The sequence below is a fragment of the Cuculus canorus genome, chromosome 1, assembly GCF_017976375.1.
Source record: "Cuculus canorus isolate bCucCan1 chromosome 1, bCucCan1.pri, whole genome shotgun sequence".
NCBI lineage: Eukaryota > Metazoa > Chordata > Aves > Cuculiformes > Cuculidae > Cuculus > Cuculus canorus.
In genome coordinates, this window is record NC_071401.1 from 178,444,461 (window position 1) to 178,465,368 (window position 20,908).

At 39.3% G+C, this 20,908-nt stretch overlaps 2 protein-coding genes across 5 annotated transcripts; one reads left to right on the forward strand and one right to left on the reverse strand.

Moving 5' to 3' along the window:
- Positions 1-1,034: 1,034 nt before the first annotated feature.
- THAP5 (THAP domain containing 5) lies at positions 1,035-9,498 on the reverse strand. 4 transcript variants are annotated; one of them, XM_009564438.2, is made up of 3 exons: positions 9,341-9,498; positions 4,374-4,563; positions 1,035-2,593 (listed from the first exon to the last, which is right to left on the reverse strand). In XM_009564438.2, exons 1-3 carry the CDS (start codon positions 9,421-9,423, stop codon positions 1,634-1,636), a joined length of 1,233 nt encoding a protein of 410 aa, XP_009562733.2. In that variant the 5' UTR covers positions 9,424-9,498; the 3' UTR covers positions 1,035-1,633. The 4 variants fall into 4 exon arrangements, with proteins under 4 accessions (XP_009562733.2, XP_053911532.1, XP_053911540.1 ...); XM_054055557.1 differs by having other exon boundaries at positions 1,036-2,593; positions 9,360-9,497; XM_054055565.1 differs by having other exon boundaries at positions 1,036-2,593; positions 9,282-9,411.
- Positions 9,499-9,536: 38 nt separating this feature from the next.
- DNAJB9 (DnaJ heat shock protein family (Hsp40) member B9) lies at positions 9,537-18,964 on the forward strand. The gene is made up of 3 exons (XM_054051084.1): positions 9,537-9,660; positions 13,974-14,201; positions 15,900-18,964. The coding sequence occupies exons 2-3, from the start codon at positions 13,985-13,987 to the stop codon at positions 16,328-16,330; spliced, it is 648 nt and encodes a 215-aa protein (XP_053907059.1). The 5' UTR covers positions 9,537-9,660; positions 13,974-13,984; the 3' UTR covers positions 16,331-18,964.
- Positions 18,965-20,908: the final 1,944 nt, after the last annotated feature.

Consider the following 20,908-nt stretch of genomic DNA (forward strand, 5'->3'; position numbering starts at 1 on the left):
TTGTGATTTTGGAGCACAAAAGGCAGAACAGGTGTGTTTTTATGTTGCAGGGATAGTACTCTAATAAGAAGGAAACAAAGGAGTAGGCCACAGAGACCTGGTAAATATTTCATTGTATTATACCTGACTTTTATCTTTAATAAAAGCAATTTTCCCAAGCATATCCTGCACTCAGAGCCTGAAAGAAGTCAGCAAGTTTAAGGACAAAACAGACGCAGTACTCCAGATGTGGCCTCACTAGGAAAGAATAGAAAGGGAAGGTAACTTCCTCCTACTTGTTGGCCACGGTCTTCTCAATGCACCCCAGGATACAATTGATCTTCTTGGCCATGAGGAAATATTGCTGGCCATGTTCAGCTTACTGTCCATCAGGACTCCCAGGTCCTTCTCCACAGAGCTGCTTTCCAGGTCAACCCTTAGCCTTTACTGGTATATCCAAGTCCCTCAAATAATCTAATCATTGTAGAATAGACTAGACTTGACTAGTTCAATCTAATCCAGCTGCGATGTACAGTTGGGAGTGGATGAACCAGTACTTTTTCACTGTACTAGACTGTACAGTGAACTGTAGATCTAAGGGATGGCGCACACACAGAATCAGGAGAAAGTATTTAAGTAAATTGATTTTCCTCAAAATGAATCGTAAGTATCTTTCTACTGTAGTGGTATCTTGTACAGAAGAAACATTTAAAAATCAATACAGGGGAAGATTTCTAGTCTTGTAATTCCATTTTTTGAACAGTAAGATAGAGAAAAATAATGAGTGAGATTCTGCTATTTTCACTACCACTGTGCTCTGCATTGTTTTCTTCAGTGTATTATTAAGCGCATATGCGTTACACAGCTATAGATTTTTAAGAGGATCAATGCTGAGCATATAGCAGTCACTGAATTGTTAGAGTTTTCCCTTTTACTAACCAACACAAATATAACTATTTTAGATGGTTCTCTCCATTTGAGCTGAACCATCCAAAAATGTGACGGACCTGTTCACTGTAACAATATTCTTAAGGAATTTTTGTTTCTAGAACTAAATGAAAGGAAACACCTTTTATTGCAGAAACAATTTTAATAAGGTCAAAGTGTACAAAACCCCTATGAGAACAAACGTTAGATGAACAGAAGATTAAAGCATAACTGTGGCCTCATGGCACACTGTGTATTACATACCTTATTACTCATTTAAAAAAGAACTGGGATACTTTTCTTTCTTTCTTTTTAAACAACAGTTTTATATCTGTCCGGCCTACATTGTTATTCTGTCCATTCTACTGCTGCTCCAAATGCAGGAGTTGCATGTTTCAGAGGAGCCTGCAGCTAGAAAAGTTCAACTTCTCTTCATTGATTCAAATAATACACTTTTAAACAAAACTTTAACAGATTTGATTTCGTATTAAAGCTTACTTGCAAGCCATGTTTTACAGGCAATAGTCTACAACCTAGCTTTGGCTGTGGTTGATGTAACATTTTAAAGAATAATTGGTATTCACAGAATTTGCATTACATGTTTAAAAAAGCATAACTGAAACAAAAGTTATTTTGTCCAAAAGCACAGTCAAAAGAGGCTAAAAAGATATTTTAGAACAATCACTGAAAGCCTTTACTGCATCATAACCACAATCACTGAAAGCCTTTACTGTATCATAGTCACTTCAAGTGGTGTAAAGCAGTTTTCTACAATTCTAAGCTTTTCTTCAGAAAGCAGGTTTTCTTGCTTCAGCTGTCCAATAAGAGCTTCCAAGGACCTGAGCCTCCCCAAAGTTTTTACCTCCTGCATTTCAAGTAAAGTTATCTTAGAGTGGAGCTTTGAAATTTTTTGCCAAAGATAATCTCTGTCTATGTCTTGTTTACAGTATGAATGCTCCATTTGTAATACTTCATTTCCACCATATGCACTCATATATACAGGTTTATCTGTTTCTGTCTCCTCTGCATCGAGAAACTCTTGCTTAATAGGCAGGAAAGAACTATTTACTATTTTAGACTCTTCTGGACTCTCAGCTGGCACAATGATAGCAATGACAGATTCTTCGCTTCCACTGAAGTGTTCAATAGTTTGTGTGACTGTACTCAGTAAAACTGCATTTTCACTTGTTGGCTGTACTTCAACAGAACACCCTACAACATGAGTGTCAGGATTTTCAATTGCATAGTCAGTAATTGAACCTAAAGCATCTTTCAGTTTCAGAGATGAATTCAAGTAGTTAGGCTCTGCAAATTGCAAGACTGTAGCTGCACAGCCTACTGGATCCTCTACAGAAGTATGAATACTGGTGGTTTCCATGCTCGGAACTGCTGCTGCCATTAGAACTGGATTCGGTTCATGTGTATGCTGCCTAGATGAATCACCAAGAACGACACTGTTTGCCTGAGACTCTTCTCCATTCTGAAGTTGTAGTTCTGGAATTTGTAAAGTTTTACTCAGTGCAGTTGAGCAAACTATTGCTTTTTCAGCTACATTTTCTGCAACTACAGGATTTTTCTTAGGTGCACTAAGTGGTACAGATGCCTTCTCTGACTCCATATTTTTATTTGTTTCTTCCAGGTCTTGTCTCTTTATCTCTTGTGGGGTGTTCTGAACAGAGTCTTTTTCCTGGAGAAAGAAAAAAACCAAACATGCAAATCCAACCACCTTGTAGCTAGAATACAACTAGAACATAAAAAAAAAAAAGGGCAAATCTCATTCTATAGCACGATACTGCAGAACCAGTAATTCAGATGAGTAATGTTTAAAAATTACATCAGAGACTGGAAAATTCACACAAGTATCACGTAAGCTTCAGATCCTAAATGTTCAAATATTGTTTTAAAGCATTGAAAGCAACAATATTTTTCTTTTTGTTTTTCTTTTCCAAACTCTAAAGGACTTTACTGATTTACACGGGGCACACTAATTTTAAAAGCACTTGAAAAGAAGTGCCTAGACAAATCTGTTTGACAAAGACTGGCTAAAATCTCCTATTAACACCTGAAACACTGTATTAAATATACGCGTATTAAGTATACCTAGTACAAGATTTTTAAATTAAAGATCCAAAAAAGTTGTTTTAGCCTGTTATGGCAAAGTTTTAGTCATCTGGTCCACCGTAAAGAGAATTTAATAACAACTACAAAGATTATGAACACGGGCTTGCAAACAATGAAACATTCAAACACATGCATATATACTGATTTTTGAACAAATTCTGACAACTAAACTTGGCAATTCATAAAAAAGGAGATTTATTTTTTGGATGGGCAGAAATTTTCACAGAAGGATAAAATTTTAACATGACTTTAAACTGAAGTTGTTACTGAAAGATGGATAGTTTAAAGCTTATTCTTTTTTAGCCACCTTCTTTTCCCCTCCTCCACGTAAAGTACATCACCACGTGACTAGATTTAAGATCAGCATTCAAACGAGCTTTTTGATATGTCAGTGAGACAAAAAACACAATCATAGAATCATTAAGTTTGGAAAAGACCAAAGAAAGATCATCCAGTCCAACCATCAGCCCAACACCACTGTGCCTACTAAACATTTTCTGAACACCTCCAGGGATGGTGACTTCCCTGAGAAGCCTGTTCCAACGCTTCAACGCCCTTTTAGTAAAGAATTTTTTCCTAGTAGCCAATCTAAATCTCCCCTGGCACAACTCAAGGCTATTTCCTCTCATCCTGTTGCTAGTCACTTCGGAGAAGAAACCCAACACCCACCTAACTACAACCTCCTTTCAGATTTTTGTAGAGGGCAATACGCTACCCCTTACCACAATACACTAATGCCAAGTGTCTTATTTTTTTTCTAGTAGGCTTGATTATGAAGAGACCAAGTTGCAGAAGATCAAGATTAGCTGCCTCTGTAGCAAAGTATTTTTATGTAACCAACAGTAAAACTCTGTGAAAGACAATATGGAATAGTCTTTATCAGTCCAAATTCCTGAGCTCGTCAGTGTTAGAGAGGTTAGGGACAGGAAAGAAAAACATGTAGTTTGAAACCAATACATTCCAAAGCCAGTATGTATGTACAATTAATAAAAGGCCTTGAAAGAAGATTAAAATATTAATCAAGAATAATTGCACAGGAGTAAATATTCGGAATCATAACTGTCTCATAGGAAATTTATTTTTTTGTGGAAGATTTCCTATGGAAATGCTTCTGTAATTTCCAGTAAAAAGAGATACTGAACCTCCAGTCAAAATATGGAAAATCTCCCTGTACGCTATGGACTCACATACTTGTTTTGTGTCAGTCTCATTGAAAAAACATTTTGACGGATGGAAATTCTATTTTTTAAATAAAATATGAATATATTACTGATAATTACAACATTTGTATTACATAAATAGTTGGGTAGATTTATACTACAATAAAAAAAATAGGAATGTATTACCTCATCATCTGGGGAAGAAAAAATTGTTGGTACAGCAGTGTGTTTCAAGTATCGTATACCCCATCGCACGTCAAGGGAATCAGGGGTGAAATGATCGCTGCAGAGAAGCTGGTGCTTACTTGGAGTCCATGCATCTCGTTTCATATTCCGCAACCATTTCTCAAGTCTCTCTTTATCATGAAGTGGAAATCTTTATTAAAGCAGTTGAAAGAAGAACAGACAAAAACACAAACAAAAAACCTGTTATTTTTTATTTTCTTTTTAGTTTTTAAATAAAGAACACCTGATTGCTCCTTACAGGATAGTCTGTAGATTAAGATATCCTTTTTAAAAAAAAAATTTAGATGTAAAATGCTAATCAGGATGTCACTTACGTATTAATCCAGTAATTACCTCAATTATTTCTAGAGGATATTTGCTCCAGAGCTCAGCAGCAGAAGTTCATTTCTTTTAGCTAAGGGTTTCAAAACCCACAGACAAGATGTTTTGAAAGGCTTGTTCCTCCAACATTGCTCAGAAAGTAGTCCTGCTCAAGTCAGATGAAATACTCTGACTTAGTTTTAAAAAGACTTATTTTAGAAATAGTATTTGAAGGGCTGTTTTGTCTTGCAAGATAGAACTAGTAACAAACCCTTTTGTTACTATTTTTTGTTTAACAGAGTACCTATTAATATATATCATACTTTGGATTATCTGATAACTTGGAAATCCAGTGCAGGATTTAAATTTTCTTCAAAAAGTAAACACACACAAATGCAAAGCATTTCTGTATTTTGTGTTTCAGCAATTAAGCTTTCGTTGAAAGCTCACGTAATATTATGTAATCCATAGCTAACTTTTCAATCTTCTCACCTACTTGAAAAGGAAAATGAAGAGTATAGTACACACATTCATAGAAAAAAAAATCAATTTTGAAAATAGACGCGGTCAGACCTAGGAAAGAGAAATAAATTAGAAGAAAGTGGGTGAAGACATGTTGTTTACTTAATGAATTGCAATACACAAATTTAAGGGAAACTAAAGGCTCATTAGGATGCATGTACCATTAAGCAGTTACAGTAATGGTAACATGAACACTTAGACCACTCTTGGCTCTCGTCTCTCACCAGACAGACATCAGGGGATTTGAAATATCCTTACAGATTTCTCTAGTCCATATAAAATTTCCTTCAACTTCAGCATATAACCACATATATACACATAAACAGTAATTTGAATTCTGAGCACTGTTAAATAACAACTGTTAAGAAGGCAATAGTGAGGCTGCATGTGTTGTACTGTGTCCAGTTCTGGGGTCCCCACTTCAAGAAAGACAATGAACAACTAGAGAGAGTCCAGCAGAGGGCCACAAAGATGATCAGGGGACTGGAGCACCTCTCTTAGGAGGAAAGGCTGAGCAACCTGGGTCTGTTTAGCCTGGAAAAGAAAACACTGAGAGGGGACGTTATCAATGCTCATAGATATCTAAGTGGCAGGTGTCAAGAGGATGAGGCCAGACTCTTATCAGCGGTGCCCAGGGGGCAATGCACACAAAGTGAACACTGGAAGTTTCAGCTGAACACGAGGAAAAACTTCTTTACTTTGAAGGTGACAGTGTACTGGAACAGGCTGCTCAGGGCGGTTATGGAGACCTCTTCTCTGGAGACATTCAAAACCCGCCTGGACACAGGGTCCTGTGCAACCTGCTGTAGGTGAACTTCCTTTATCAGGGGGATTAGACTAGATGGTCTCCAGAGATGCCTTCCAACTGCAACCATTCTGTGAAAACCTAGCCGTTAGCACTACGGTGGACAACAGAAACATTCAGATCTGAACAAGAGCCTACAGCCTCTTTAGAAGAAATATGGTTTTTTTACTCCCTAAATAAAAACAGAGCATTTCTAACTCCATCTCTCTTCTCTTAGCTCTTTTCTCCCTTTCAATTAACAATCAGTTCTTTTAGTAATGCTTATTACCACCTGTTAATGGATCTTCAAGGCATAAAAAATCTGACTTGCAGTGAGGTATTAACATACAACAGAACCTCAGGAGAGGATCTGGAGAGCCCTGTGTCACCTGAATGCTAAAAAAGGCACCAGCACTGCTACTTCTTGGCAAACCCTGGATCCCACCCTCAAACCCCTGGAGCTGCAGGTTTCCTCCAAAACCCCACATAGCAATAACTTGCTTATGAAGGCCCACAGTGTTCCAAAACTGCAAACTTAGCTGATTTTGAGAAAAAGTCACCTGAGATTCACAGGATAAATGTGTCTTCACCAATCTTTTGAATTTTTTTGCCATTAAAGTGTTGCAGTTACCAAGGAAACTGAATAAGCTTTTGATGAATCTAGCTCCAAGTATGTGCAGGAATGCAAGGAACAATGCTAGCAAGAACACAATAACCTCTCAAGGACAGGTCAGAGATTCAGCCTTTTCAAATCCTGCCTACTTAGATTCTGTATGCTCAATAGTAGCATTACATACGTTATACAGCATGCCCCGTGAGTAACGGCTTAGCCTGAGATGTCACTGTATAGTTCCAAAGAAGACTGTCAGTAAGAGGACGGCTTCTTTCAACTAAAGGTCATGTCACCAACCGCACTCTCTTCAAGACCTGCTGATGCCCTTGCAACACAGCACTCACTGCCTCCACAGGTCTCCCTGCTTCAGCTGGGAAACAAAATAATTCATAGTGAGAGACAATGTCTGATAGTGGAATTTATTACTTCAGCGTAAAGGCAACTTTGCCAAAACCTACTCATGCTTCAACATCTCCTTACCCATCAACAGAATCTGTTCTCTGGTGTAAATCAGACACAAAAAGGAAAAACAGAAAGACGAAGTTGACAGAATTTATTCAGGAGCCGCCACCATTGCACAAGTCAGACAGGTGAAGAAATAAAAGAAAGACAGGTAGTTAAGCCAGCTGAGATTAGGTCACGCTTAAAAAGTCCAGAAGGGGCTCAGACTGCTCAGAGCAGCAGATGACTTTTTTTAGGATGGTAAGAGACAAAGAAATAAAATTTGCACAACACTGCAATTCATGTCAGTAGCAGTTGCTGATGTAGGATAAGAGATCCCTAAAAATCAAATCCCAGCACTTCTTCTACAAGACCACAGTACTTGGTAATGCAGAACAACTCAATTTCTAGATAAAACAGCTGTGACTTTGAACACAAATATTTATCAACACTCAGACTTATTCTGATCATCCATGTGGCAGTCACAGTCTCCAAAGCAATACAAATAATTTATTTTCCCTAATTTTCATGACTGCTTTATGATCAATCACATATTAGAGACACTCTGGGATAAAGAGGTTTCCTTCAACCTAACCTAAAATGCCTTTCAAAGCAGTCTTCCTATGGATCTTTCTGCACAGCCTTCCTGATCTTGAAAGAACAAGCATATTCAGCATCTGAATCAAACTGGAAACTTAGTTTATCAATTTTGAGGCTAGTTGTGATATTTATTCCTCATTTTTTTTTCTTAGAAGCTACAAAGTGCCTTCTCTTGATAAATACTGTATTTTTACTCAACAGAAATATATCAGTATTTATTTACCTGCACTGCACTCCTGTCAGGGTTGAGAAACGCTGTTTCTAACTCTACGTTCTGAAAATCAATAGCCAGGTAACCACAGCAGCACAGACATTACTTCTGGCTTGGGATGGTAAGCAGTCAATTAGGTGGCTGTATAGTAATACGCAACCGCTGTACAAAGCGGGCTAGCTTCCAGCTAGCTCAGCTGCATCCAATGCTTCCGTTCACAGTGTAGGCAAGTTCTAGTGGGAATATTTAATTTTAAAGAATCCATATATGTTTACTTTCCTGCTCTGTAAGGGCCTTGGCTGAGCTCACAGGCTGTCAGGTACAGGGCACTTGGCTCCTACACACCTAAGCCATGGCCACCACTGCTGCCTGCCCTGCTGGAACACCCCTTTCCACAAAGGCGGCCATGACTGAAAAGAACAGGGTAACTGCTGCTATTTAGCTCTAGGCACTAAATAGCCTCATGGTTAAAAGCACAAATTTTGTTTTTCAGTGAAATCTCTCTGGCTTTTGCCTCACGAACCCGCAGCAGCCGCCCCATGCCCCGACACCAGCCCCTTCATGGGGCGGCGAGAAACATGTGTCCTGCACGCCCTTTAGAATGATAGAATAGTTTGGGTTGGAAGAGACCTTAAAGATCATAAAGTTCCAACCCCCCTGCCATGTGCAAGGACACCTCCCACTACATCAGGCTGCCCAAGGCCCCATCCAACCTGACCTTGAACATCTCCAGGGATGGGGCATCCACAACTTCCCTGGGCAACCTGTTCCAATGCCTCACCACTCTCATAGTGAAGAAATTCTTCCTTACGTCTAGTCTAAATCTGCACCTCTCCAGTTTACACCCATTGCCCCTTGTCCTATCACTACAAGCCTTTCTAAAAAGTCCCTCCCCAGCTTTCTTGTGGGTCCCCTTCAGGTTTTGGAAGGACCTCCTCGGAGCCTTCTCTTATCCAGGCTGAACAAGCCCAACTCGCTCAGCCTGTCCTCATATCGGAAATGCTCACGTCGAGCTTCTCAGCAACCAGCATCCCCAAGTCCTCTGCAGGGCAGCTCTCAAGCACATCATTCCCCATCGTGTACTGAAAACAGGGATTGCCCCGACTCATGCGCAGGACCTTGCACTTGGCCTTGCTGAACCTCATGAGGTTCTCCCAGCCTCACTTCTCCAGCCCGTCCAGGTCCCTCTGGATGACGTCCCGTCCTTCGGGAGTGGCAACTGCACCACCCAGCTTGGTGTCATCCTTCCCCGCCGAGACAAGAGCGTTATTCCCTCCGCCCGCTGGGGCCCAGCGGGCCTCAGAGCCGCCCTTCGAGGCTACATCCTCAGCCATTTACCGCCCTCCTTGGCTCCTGCGGGGCCACTAAGGGCCTCACCTCAGGGCCCGCCCCTCGGCGTTCGCCACCACCGGCGCTCCCACCCCGCCGCCACTCACGGGTAGAAGCTCAGCTTACGCTGGTCCCTGGCGCTCTGCCCGCCTCGGTTCTTACAGTGGGACGCGGCGCAGTACCGCGGCATAGCTGCACCGGGGGGCGAGGGCCGCAGCACCGCCTCCCGCCCCTCCTCCCACCGCCCCGCGCGCAGGACGGAAGCCCCGCCCCGCGGCCGCCAGCGTCTTCCGGGTCACGTGGGTCCTGGTGGCCAATGGCGCAGCGCTTCGTGTAGGAACCGCTGCCGAGGGGGTGGAGGGCCTGCGCGAGCGCCGTTGGGCGGGAGTGGCGCGAGCGGCGCTGAGGGGCGAAGGGCCGAAGTGAGGTACGGCGGCGGGTGAAGGGCTCGGGAGCGGCTGGGGGGAAGGCGGACACGGAGAGGCCGGAGCCGTTGGCGGACACGGATGGGGAAATGGGGGGCAGAGGGGGCGCTGGGACCCGGTCTGGGGGATTATTTGCCCTTTGGGCCCCTCTGGACCCCTGTTTCTCTCCAGGCTCATCTGCTTCTGTGGTCTTTCCCAAGCCTCGCCGAGTAGGAGGTTCAGCCTCCAACGAACCGCTGCTTGTTTAGTGTCTCTGGTTCCACTGAAATGGTGACTTGTAAATGGTGGGATGGGATGAAATGTCAACTGCAATGTGTTAAAGAAACAAGATTAACAAGATAACGATTAATAAGATAACGGTAATGACCTTGATTTTCTTGCCACTCAGAGTCGTTGAGATTGACCACTCCGATATGGCCATACCTTAACGACTCTGGGTGGGATTGATCTCATCCCCCCTGGATATGCAATGAGGTTCCAGGAATGAACGGTGCTTGTCATTTCGGCGAAAAATATGAATATGAAAGCAATTTTGTGTGTATAAAGTTCTCTGAAATCACTGTTTGGTAGAAGCACTCCGAGGGCGAATCCCGAGTCTTCTCCAGCGCTGTATAAAGTGTGCGTGTCTTAATGGTTAAATTAAACTATTAAGCGTAAGTTTCTCTGTTTCACCACCTGCCGGGGTCCGGCCCGGCCCGGCCTCCTCGGGCTGGGGAGGGGACGCCAGGGAAGCTCCATGTCGTTCTCCTGTTCTCCAGAGCAAGGTACGAGAGCTCTCTCCTGGGTCTGCTTTCTGGTCAGCGTAGGAGAGGCCAAGGAAAGAACGAACGCCGGAGTGGGACAGATTTTTCTGTAGCTCTGGACTAGGAGACTTGCTTACGTATCGGGTTAATTGTGATATGAGAACTAATGGAAAGTTCCGGTAGCTTTCTTACTTCTCATAGCTCGTTTGTGAAAATAATCGTGTGACATCTGGATTCCACTGGATAGTGTGTTGCAATTAATGTAATCAAAGCAGTAGTGATGCTGAGGATTTCCTGAGTTTGGGAGACTTAATGAATATAAGCATTTAACTAAGGTTTTTGCTAATTACCTCAAAAGTAGGGTGGAATACAGTATTTGCATTGCAAGATGGAAATAGTTCCTTGTTTTCTTTACGTGGCAGATTTTATCCGAGGTGCATCATCCTTAAACATCACTTCATAATGCAGCTATTGATGAGTGTTAATAAACTAATAGAGAACTCGTTAATGTTATCACTTCTATAGTACTTTTGAGAAACAGATTTACAGAATAGTTTGTGTCGGAAGGGACCACTCAGTTCCAGCCCTTGTGATAGGCAGGGACGTCTCCCATTAGATCAGGCTGCCCAAGGACCTATCCAACCTGGCCTTGAACACCTCTAGGGGTGGGGCATCCACGACTTCCCTGGGCAACCTGTTCCAGTGCCTCACCACTCTCATAGTGAAGAAATTCTTCCTTGTGTCTAGTCTAAATCTGTACCTCTCCAGTTTATATCCATTACTGCTTATCCTATCACTTCAAATCTTTGTAAACAGTCCTTCCCCAGCTATCTTGTAGGCCCTTCAGGTACTGCAAGGTTGCTATTAGGTCTTCTCTGAGCCTTCTTTTCTCCAGGCTGAACAATACCAACTTAGACAATATGCTTCTTATACCATGCTTAATAGTCATTGAGGTCTGTGACTAATTATTCAAATATTTCAGATACTTAATCTGTATTAATAATGTCTAACGTTGTTTCTAGCTATATCCAAGCAAAATGTGATAATTGTTAGGAGGGACTGTTTTGTGATGGGAGTTTAATGTCAAGAAGTATACACAACCTAATGAGTTCTGGAATGTTTTAAGTAGCTGCTACTGTGCATATCGTGGAAAGTGAAACCTATCTGTCCTTTTTCAATTGAGAAACTGTAAGAGAAGAGATGTAAGTAGAATAAGTGTTTAAAAAAGACTTCATTTTGAAAGGGATTGCAAAAATAGCCAAGTGTGGCAGGGCCGAGGTAGACATTTAACATCTTGGTTTTCAGTGGAACTGCTAAGATGCTGAGAGCATGTAAATAGGTATTTTCTGAAAAGTAAATTCAGTTATTGATGATAGTGTCTAAATATGAGACTTAATGTCATTGTGATAACCTTATAAGTTTAAAATGCTGCTTATATCAGTTTCATTTATATTTCATTTTCATTTTTTTTATTCTTATATTTGAATTTCATTGAGTTTTTCAAGGGCAGCTTTATATTGTGTACATTATTTAAAAAGACAGTGAAACTTGAGTACTGATTTTTAAAAAAATACGTGCTTTAGAAAACCAGATAAAACTAGGGGTAGTATAGCATAGAACTAAATTACAGAAATGCTAATGTAAAACTGTAGAAAAAGGGAGACTTGGGTGTAATTCATAGCTCTTCTTAGTAGTTAATAGTAGAAGCAGAAGCTAGCCTTAAGAGAATACAGCAGGTATTACACACATGATGCAGGTGAGGGGAAATGAAGTAAGGTAAAACCAATTTCACCCATGAGGTTAAGATGTAAACTTCTATAAAGCACAAACGGGAAGAAAGCCCCCAAAATGTGGAAGGAGGTACATATATGTAGTTCTTAGTGCCCAGGTGGCAAAGTTTCAGGTTAAGTTAACTCATGAGAGAAAATGTGTGTAAAAGCCTTGGAAAGGCTTGTACTAAAAATATATCTGGAGACAACATGCACAAAAAAACCTGAAAAGGACTGTCTGTTTGGTATCCAAGTATACTGATCAAAACATAGTTTGTTTCAACTGCTGCTCCACAACACTTGATATCGTGCAGGCTGCTAGCCAAATAAGTGCTTAAGAGGGCATGTTAGTCTTAGGAGCAATTTGCTTTTGCCTCTCAACATTCGCTTTAGCCCCCAACTTACCTATTAGAAATGGTATTTTTTCCATTTTTGGTGCTTGGGTGTTAAATTTCTTTATAGGGTATGGTTTTTCTATTAAAGGCCTAATTGTATTATGTACCTGATATTCAGAGGTTTTCAATGCTGTGTGACGGATTTTTGGGCCACATACTGTCTAGAAGTATTCTAACTTTAATGATACTCAAGACTGTAAGATTAGTTTATTCAGCCAGCTTTCAGGAAAGTACTGCATCTCTGAGTTGCACTTAGTATACACTCAAATCAGTGCAATCCTGTGAGGGGTACATGTTACTTCTGGCATGTTCAGGGCCTTGTCATAGGTCCTTCTGTTTAGGTGACAGCCAGCATTCTGGTTTTGAATATTCATGTTTCTATATTTTTTATTTTAAATATAATACGCAAAGGCCTTGGAAAATCACTTGATCTCTTCTGGTAGGGAGAGCTCACCCTGTCCCTCATAAATCATGAAGGATTATGTAGCTATGTGGAACTGATGTTTCTTATGACTTAGGCCACAGCTTTTTCTTGGAGTTCTATCATCAGCTTGTTTTAAAAATAACTTTTTGACGAATATGTTGCTGAAAAAAAGGTACATTTTTTAATTATTTTTGAAGGTGCTTGTCTTATATAGAAAACTTTTGAGTTCAGACATTCAGAGTTTCATATGCAAACCTTTATATGCAATGCTACTTATTGGATGAATTCTTTAATATCAAAGATATGGTAGGTGTTTTTATTTAGAGTACAATCCAATGTGAAATTAAGCTAAGCCTAGCCGATTACAGAAGGAAAATGTGCCCTCCTCAACAAAATTCTGTACTCTAGATGACTGTTTTACTCTTTATCATGTTCTCCTTAGGTCAGTTAGATGAGCACGAGTGCCTAGCCGTCTCCTTGCACCTCACGGTCAGTCTTTAGGCAAGTTGTGTTTTCAGGCTCTTTTTGTTGCACAAACTATTCAGTAAATTGGTCTTCCTGTATTGAGTGGTGTTTTGCAACCTTAAGTTAGAGCTGCTCTGTTCGTGATCTTGGAACTCAAGAATTAATTTAAAGCTAGTTCAGGTTTACCAGCATAAGCTATTTGATGCAGTGAAACATACTGTGTATTTCCTACAATAGTTCTGTGGCAGAATTTACAGTTATGGATAGGTGCAAAAAAAAGATACTGCAAATTCACATTTCATAGGCATCACAAGCACACTGCAGCATTTCAGTTAAACATTCTGTGATTATAGTGTTAGGGAAATGGACTTTGACACGTGAAACAATGTGTTTACATATCTGTCACTGAGAGACTCCTGAAACACGCAGATCTTTCTCCTGCAGTTTGTAGTTGCACCTTGAAGTCACTGAGGAACCTGAATTAACTTGTTCTTCAAGTATGTTTCTTTTTCTTTCTAGGAACCAGAGAAATGGCCACTACGCAATCTGTCTTCACATTTGCTCTCTGCATTCTAATGATAACTGAATTAATACTGGCTACAGAGAGCTATTACGATATCTTGGGAGTACCAAGAAGTGCATCTGACCGCCAGATCAAGAAGGCATTTCACAAGCTGGCTATGAAATACCACCCAGACAAAAATAAGAGCCCTGGTGCAGAAGCGAAATTTAGAGAAATTGCTGAAGGTAATACATGCTAACCTTAGTCTTAATAATTTGATATACGGCATCTGTGAGCAAATGTGGTAACGTGTACTTTGTTTTGTCTGAATAAGAGGTAAAAGTATCTTTTTTTCAGTTCTACTTCTGTGCTGTTAAATGTCCATTTTAAGCATTTGATTTGTTTCTGAGTCCTTGCCGCGTAGACAGACCTTTACAGTTAATGCATTCCTTCTTATTAGGCTTTTTGGCTTATGACTCTTATCACAAAAAATACTTGGCAGTCTGACAACTTTAGACCTAGGAGGTTCATTTTTGTCTTTTGATCTATGCAGTAAGATCCAGCTTAGGATTCAGAAAGACCTAACAGCAACCTTCCAGTTGCTATGGTGAAATTGTCAAAAAAACTCAGCAATGTGTTTCAGGGGTTCATGGTTGGTGTACAGGAGACAGCAGGTGCAAGAGGTTCAAAGTGGTTATATGGGAAAACTTTTTCACCGTGAGGATAGGCCAGTGTTGGAACAGATTGCTTGGAGAGGCTATGCAGTCCTCAACCTTGTAGATTCTTAAGGAATGAGTGGATAAAGCCCTGAGTATAACCTAGTGTGTTCTCATAACTGACCCTGCTTTGAGCAGGAGATGAAAGTAGAGAACTTCTGAGGTCCCTTTCAACGTAATTAATTCCCTGATACTACAAATAAATCATTCTAAAGTGCTTTGTGATATAACACTGGAAGCGAATAGCCAAAAATAGATGTTTGTGTCATTCTCCTGACTAAGCTAATAAGAGATTTCTTGGTTTTACCTTGTCTGCAGAAAAGTGGGGGTTTTTTTGTTTTTTTTTTTTTTTTTTTGAAAAAAGGTGTGTTATTAATATAATGAAAGGGAGGGGCAGTCTTGTGAAATACTTGTGCAGATGTTAGCAACTATTGCAGGAGGAACTAGTGTGTCTTAAGTGTTAGAAGTGTGTAGAATAGTTGCAAGTGTTTGGCAGATAAGAAAAGGAAAGTATTTAAAATACTTAATTTTATCAGAATGTGTATATAATCTGTCAGAGTTTCTGCATCAGAACAGTAATAACTGTAGTTCTGTACTAAATATTGGGTGGAAAACTAATTACATTTCAGGTATCACAGGTATATAGGTTTGTTATTGAACTTTTGAAAAAATAAAAATTTGGACATAGGGGAAATTAGTTTCCAATATTTAACCCACTTGATGTTTATCTTGTCTGCCTTGTAACTGCAGTGTAGATAGAACTTGCTGGCTGGCAAATAATTTTGCAGACATTGCACTGTGTTTCTGTGATAGGAATGTTGCAGGCCGTTCATTTTATTAGGTTGAGCTCCTAACTCATCCTCTCTCCTTCAGTCTTTTTGATCATGTCATTGCTATTTTCTTTCAAATATGGACACTAATCTTTATTGCCAGTTAAACTATGTTATATCATGTGAATTTGAAGTTTTGAAGATATAGCCTGTCCTCATATATAGCTACTATTATTATTATAAATAATTATTTATTTTGCAACAACATATTTTGTTTTGGAGAAAGTTAAATGTTGGGATTGGTTTGCTTGCATGTCGCTTGCATGAAAGTCTTACTTAAAATCTGTCCTGTTGAGGGAGTGCGAGAAAGCTGTTGTTCTTTGTATCTGTGTATGGTTTTCTTTTTTTAAAATGGGAATGTAAATAAACTTATTAAATTTTTTCCTCCAAAAAATAGCATATGAAACATTATCAGATGAGAATAAACGAAGAGAATATGATCAGTTCGGCCGTCGTGGAGGACAAGGCAACAATGAAAGCCCGTTTCATCAGTCATTTAACTTCAACTTTGATGATCTGTTCAAAGACTTTGACCTCTTTAGTCAAAACTCACGGTCAAAAAAGCACTTCGATAATCATTTCCGAAGTCATCGGGAAGCTCATAGTCGGCAAAGACGTTCTTTCCAAGAGTTCTCCTTTGGGGGTGGACTGTTTGATGAGGTGTTGGAAAATATGGAAAAAATGTTTTCATTTAGTGACTTTGAAAATGCACACCGACATGCAGTGCGAACTGATACCAGGTTTCATGGATCCAGCAAGCACTGTAGAACTGTCACTCAGAGACGAGGAAACATGGTTACCACATATACAGACTGTTCAGGACAATAATGTTTCCATTCTTTTAATCTCTTTGCTTCTTTCAACATCTTCATAACCTTTCATGGTTTTGTGCTAACATGGAGAAAAATCTTTGAACTGTTTGTTCTAGAAAACACTTAATGACTCTAAAGAAATTGTAGATGAAACTAATTTCAGAATAGAAGCAACATGCATTTGGGACATAGATGTCTCAGTAACCACTTAGAATGGGAGTGAAATATCTTGTGTGACAGAAGAAATTATATGTATTTCAGTTTAGTAAACACTTTCCATAAATTTGAACTCCAGTACAAGCTATATATTTTTAATTTCAGTAATGTAATACAATTTTTTCATATATGCCAGTTCAGGACTGTTGGAGTTACAGGTGTGTGGATTGCAGTAGAGGAGACCTTTGCTATTTGTACCTGATATGGACTTATGCAAATTAGATAATTTACATAAAATAGCATCAGAAACATGACTTACCTGGGTGTTTGTTTCTCTGTCCAGTATTGCAAAAGTGTTAATAAAACTCCCACTTTTTAAAGTGGGAAGATTAGGCTTCACCTAGGAAAGTAATGTAGGAATTACTTTTATTTCCAAATAGCCTTTCATTGGCCTGAAAAGATTCTAGGATTTGAATGACTGTTGACTTATTTAAGGGCTATTCATATATGTAAACTTGTGTGCACACAAGGTCTCTCTTTTTTTTTTCTTTTTAAATACAAGTATCTTTTCAACAAGGTTTGGAAAAGCGTACTGAAAACACTCTTGTTTTATGCTTAGTATATTAACCACGTGTGCAACGTAGATTCTGTAGCTCAGTTTATTGAATTCAAATACTCCTCTGTGGTCTTGTGAACTTAAACAAGATAAACTTGCCTACAGATTCCTAGTGTTTCTGGAAGGGTCTAAATAAAAACTACATAGATTGTGTTTAGATTAACAGATTTATTAGCTGTCAGCCAGAATCTTTCACATTGTGACTTGAAAGGTAAATTCTTAGCATAAACACAGATTAAAACAGAAAACTGTTGCGTTCATCTAATGCCTTGTGCTGGAATCTGATAACATGGACAGTACTAATGGGTATCAGTTTCAGCACCATGGAAATCCATAACCAGTCTAAACTACTTAAAACTGAAAAAGAAACAAAAATTTAAAACCTCTGAATATTTTCACTGATGTCAGTCCAAAAGTTCGGTTTTATTAACTAGTAATACAGGTTTAGTATATTAAATTGGTTCCTCTTAAGATTGCTCTCACCTACATATTGCTATCCCTTTAAAATTTTGAGATAAGAATTTACCTTTCTGACTGATTACATGAGCAAAATGAGTATTGTAACCAGCAGTGTTCTAAATAGGCTTTGAGTTCCTAAAAGCTTTATCAAAGAGATTTAACCTTCTGCTTCTCAGATGGATATTGAAAGCTGCCTGTTTGCTAAGTAACTTTAACCTTTTCCTCAAGGGTACATATTATTGCTTGTTTAGTTTTCATTTACTAAATACTTGGAATGGATTGTTGCATTATATTAAGTGCTTTTCCTTTTCCATGTTTTTCTTTATTTATTAATAGACTAATACCTCATATATGGTCTTTATAAAAAGCCAGTAATTTGTGCAACATTATTGGAATGTGCAATATTCTTACAGTAGGAAAAGTGCTGGAGTGTTTGTCTACCCTTTTTCTGTGTAAGTAGAGTTTTTTAGTTTCTTCTGTATAATTAATATATGATTCAAATGAAAGTTGTAATTCATGTAGATTCTGCTTTTTGTTTTCTTTAATATACTCTAGCACTCCTGTGCATGAATTAAATTATCTGCCTGATTCGTATCATGTGGGCACCCAGTGAACAAATTATTAACTTAAAACTCTAAATTACTTTCTCTAACAGATATAAGGTTTTAGAGGGCATCACTGTTTGCATATGAGGAGAATTGTTCCCACTGATAAGACTTTGGCAGGATGTGTCTTTTAGTATTAAATAGAGTATTAGTGAATGTCCTTTAAGGATGATGACTGTTGGAACTTGGAGGTGGGAGGCAAGTCTAGAAGCAGGATGCAAAGGTTAAATGTTATTTCACTTCTTAGTCTAGTGCTTATCTTCTTCATTTAAATATTTAAAGTATTAGAACCAAGTTACTTCTCCAAAGGTATTTTTCTTCAGTTACAAGTTTGAGTCCATTCTGTAATTGTAAATTAAAGGAATAAAAGCTAAAATGAGCACTGTAAATTGTAGGAAACGCAGCCACACAGAACATTTACATCTGTTTCAAATGACTATGTGAATTTGCAGTCTTTCAGGCTAAGCTTTTAGGTGAAACTCAAGTGGTTTGGCTGCTTCTAGGTTAGCTTCTCCTCTTTAGGGATGCCCTAAAGTTTATTCATATAAAGTGTACTTGTTTTCCTTGACTCTTTAAAGGCAAACTATTAAACTGATAATAAAATGATAGTGTTGCTAGTTTTCTAGCTGATAGTACCTTGAAATGACTTCTGTCTACTTTTATCTGCTTCCGATTTAGTTCTCTTAATTACTTGTCATAGGAAAACCAACAAATACTTCCTATTATTCCTGTGGCTCTCAAAGTGACCTTTCTGTTTGTTTTGGTTGTTGTTCCAAGGTGAAATCCAAAGGAGAGCTCATGCATTGTTTTGCTTTCTATGCTTTGAATAGACTCAGGTAGGCTTTCTTCAGCCAGAAGTTTTCGGTTCCATGGCTGTCAGAACACAAGCTTTCAAAACACTTTCTGTTTCTCACTTCTTCAGAGCTCTTGCACATTCTTTTCCTATTTATAGTGTTTATATCATGGCAGGCTTTCCAGCGGAAGTCCTGATATAACCTTATGACACCCCTGACTTCAGAAGTTTCTGAAGTGCTGTCTTGGATCACCACATCTTCTGAAAAGACCCAGAAGAAACCTATTTTTTTTTTTTGTTATGTGAGGGTGAAAAGAACCCAATTGTTAATTTTTTTGAAAGGCATTTATGCATATGTAACTCCAAACTTTACAAATAGTGTTTTTTCCTGTTTTGTTTTTTTTTTTTCCCATTATACTTCAGAAATGCAGTGTCTAGTGGAGCTGAAAGTGCTGTAAAGCAATTAGGGTGCCATTACATTAAACATGTCAAAATGGTTTATGTGAGATGTTTTTTTTCTTTTCTTTTTCTTCAAGATGTGGATGCAAGCCAGGTTAAAGTGTGTTGTTTGGAACTTGTGTTTTATGGAACATTTTGATCACTGCATTTTCGCTGAATGGGATTAAGAGTTGACAGGGAGAAGGGAGTGGTATTGAAAGAAATTGTCTTAAATTTTACCTGGTTTGGTTTTTTTAGAGAGATTGGAAATGGGTTGGGGTTTGGGCATTATACTTGTAAACCAAGCAAAAGGATGTTTTTATAAGAGACAGCGGGTATAACAGCTGAAAGCCTTTCATGTGAACTATCAGGTCTCTCTGCCTGTGCTCTGACCACCCTGCTGAGTTGCAGGAGAGCAGCATGATTTGCCTGGATTGCCACTGAGAAGTGCAGTTTCTGAAGCCAGGATTAGTATGCTGTTGTGTCAGTTTGAGAGCTGACTACAAGACTGCTTGAAAGTTCTTGTTTTCTGGGTCTAATCCTTAGAAGATGGAGGGTATAAAAGTTTTGGGATTTGGTATGTCTCTTTAGGCCACTTATGATTAGAACAGCCTTCCTTGGAACCTAAGCAAATATGCCATCTATGGGGTTTAAAAATTATTGATAAATTGAAAACTCCCATCAGAAAAATGACTGTTGGACATGAGGCATGTTTTATGTAGAGTACCTTGACTGCTCTGTGCGTTGGACTTATTTCAGATTAAAATGCTGTTCAGAGAATTGTTTGGCTCTGGTGGCTGATGTAGTTGGGCCTGACCGGTCTGCTGTCCTGTGGTGATTTGTACAGCCGTGCTGCTGACTTATATAGTGTGGGTGCCTGTTTCTTTAGGGACTGGACAGACACCAGCTGTATAGAGGGCACTTGGCAGTTGTGATATCAATTGACTGTCAGCCACTCCTAGCGTGGGTCTGATTTCTAGGTTAGGTCTGTAACTCATCCTTCATTCCAGATTTTTTTTTTTTTTTTTAAAAAAAAAAACCCGATAGCCTAACCCCAAAAACTGCTTTGAAGTGATTTCATATGGGATGTTACCTATTAAACAATGGCGTTTGACTCAACAGCATTTTTATTTTTTTAAGAACTACAGTAACACTGAAATGAATATTGCTGCTTGTGTCATTGCTTCTGTGGTCGCAGTTGCATCAAAAGGTGCTGTGGAGGAGTTGCTCAGGTCTCTAAGGATGGCTGCAGTGTTCTGCCATAACTTTCAGAGACTGCCTGGAGAGTGTGGACCATCTTTTACAAGCGGTTCTTCCAGAGCAGTTCACCAAGGACTGTTTATACACCTGGTATCAACATACATAGAGTCACTGTTTGGTTTTTTTCTGAGGAGGAAGGAGGTTTTATTTATTTATTTTGACTTGTGTTGCAGGTCTTTTGGGAGTTCAAGTTATGTGTTTCTTTAGGCTGGCAAAACCAGATGAACTTCTCAAATGTATCTGAGGAGAAAGAGGGAGTCGCCTGAC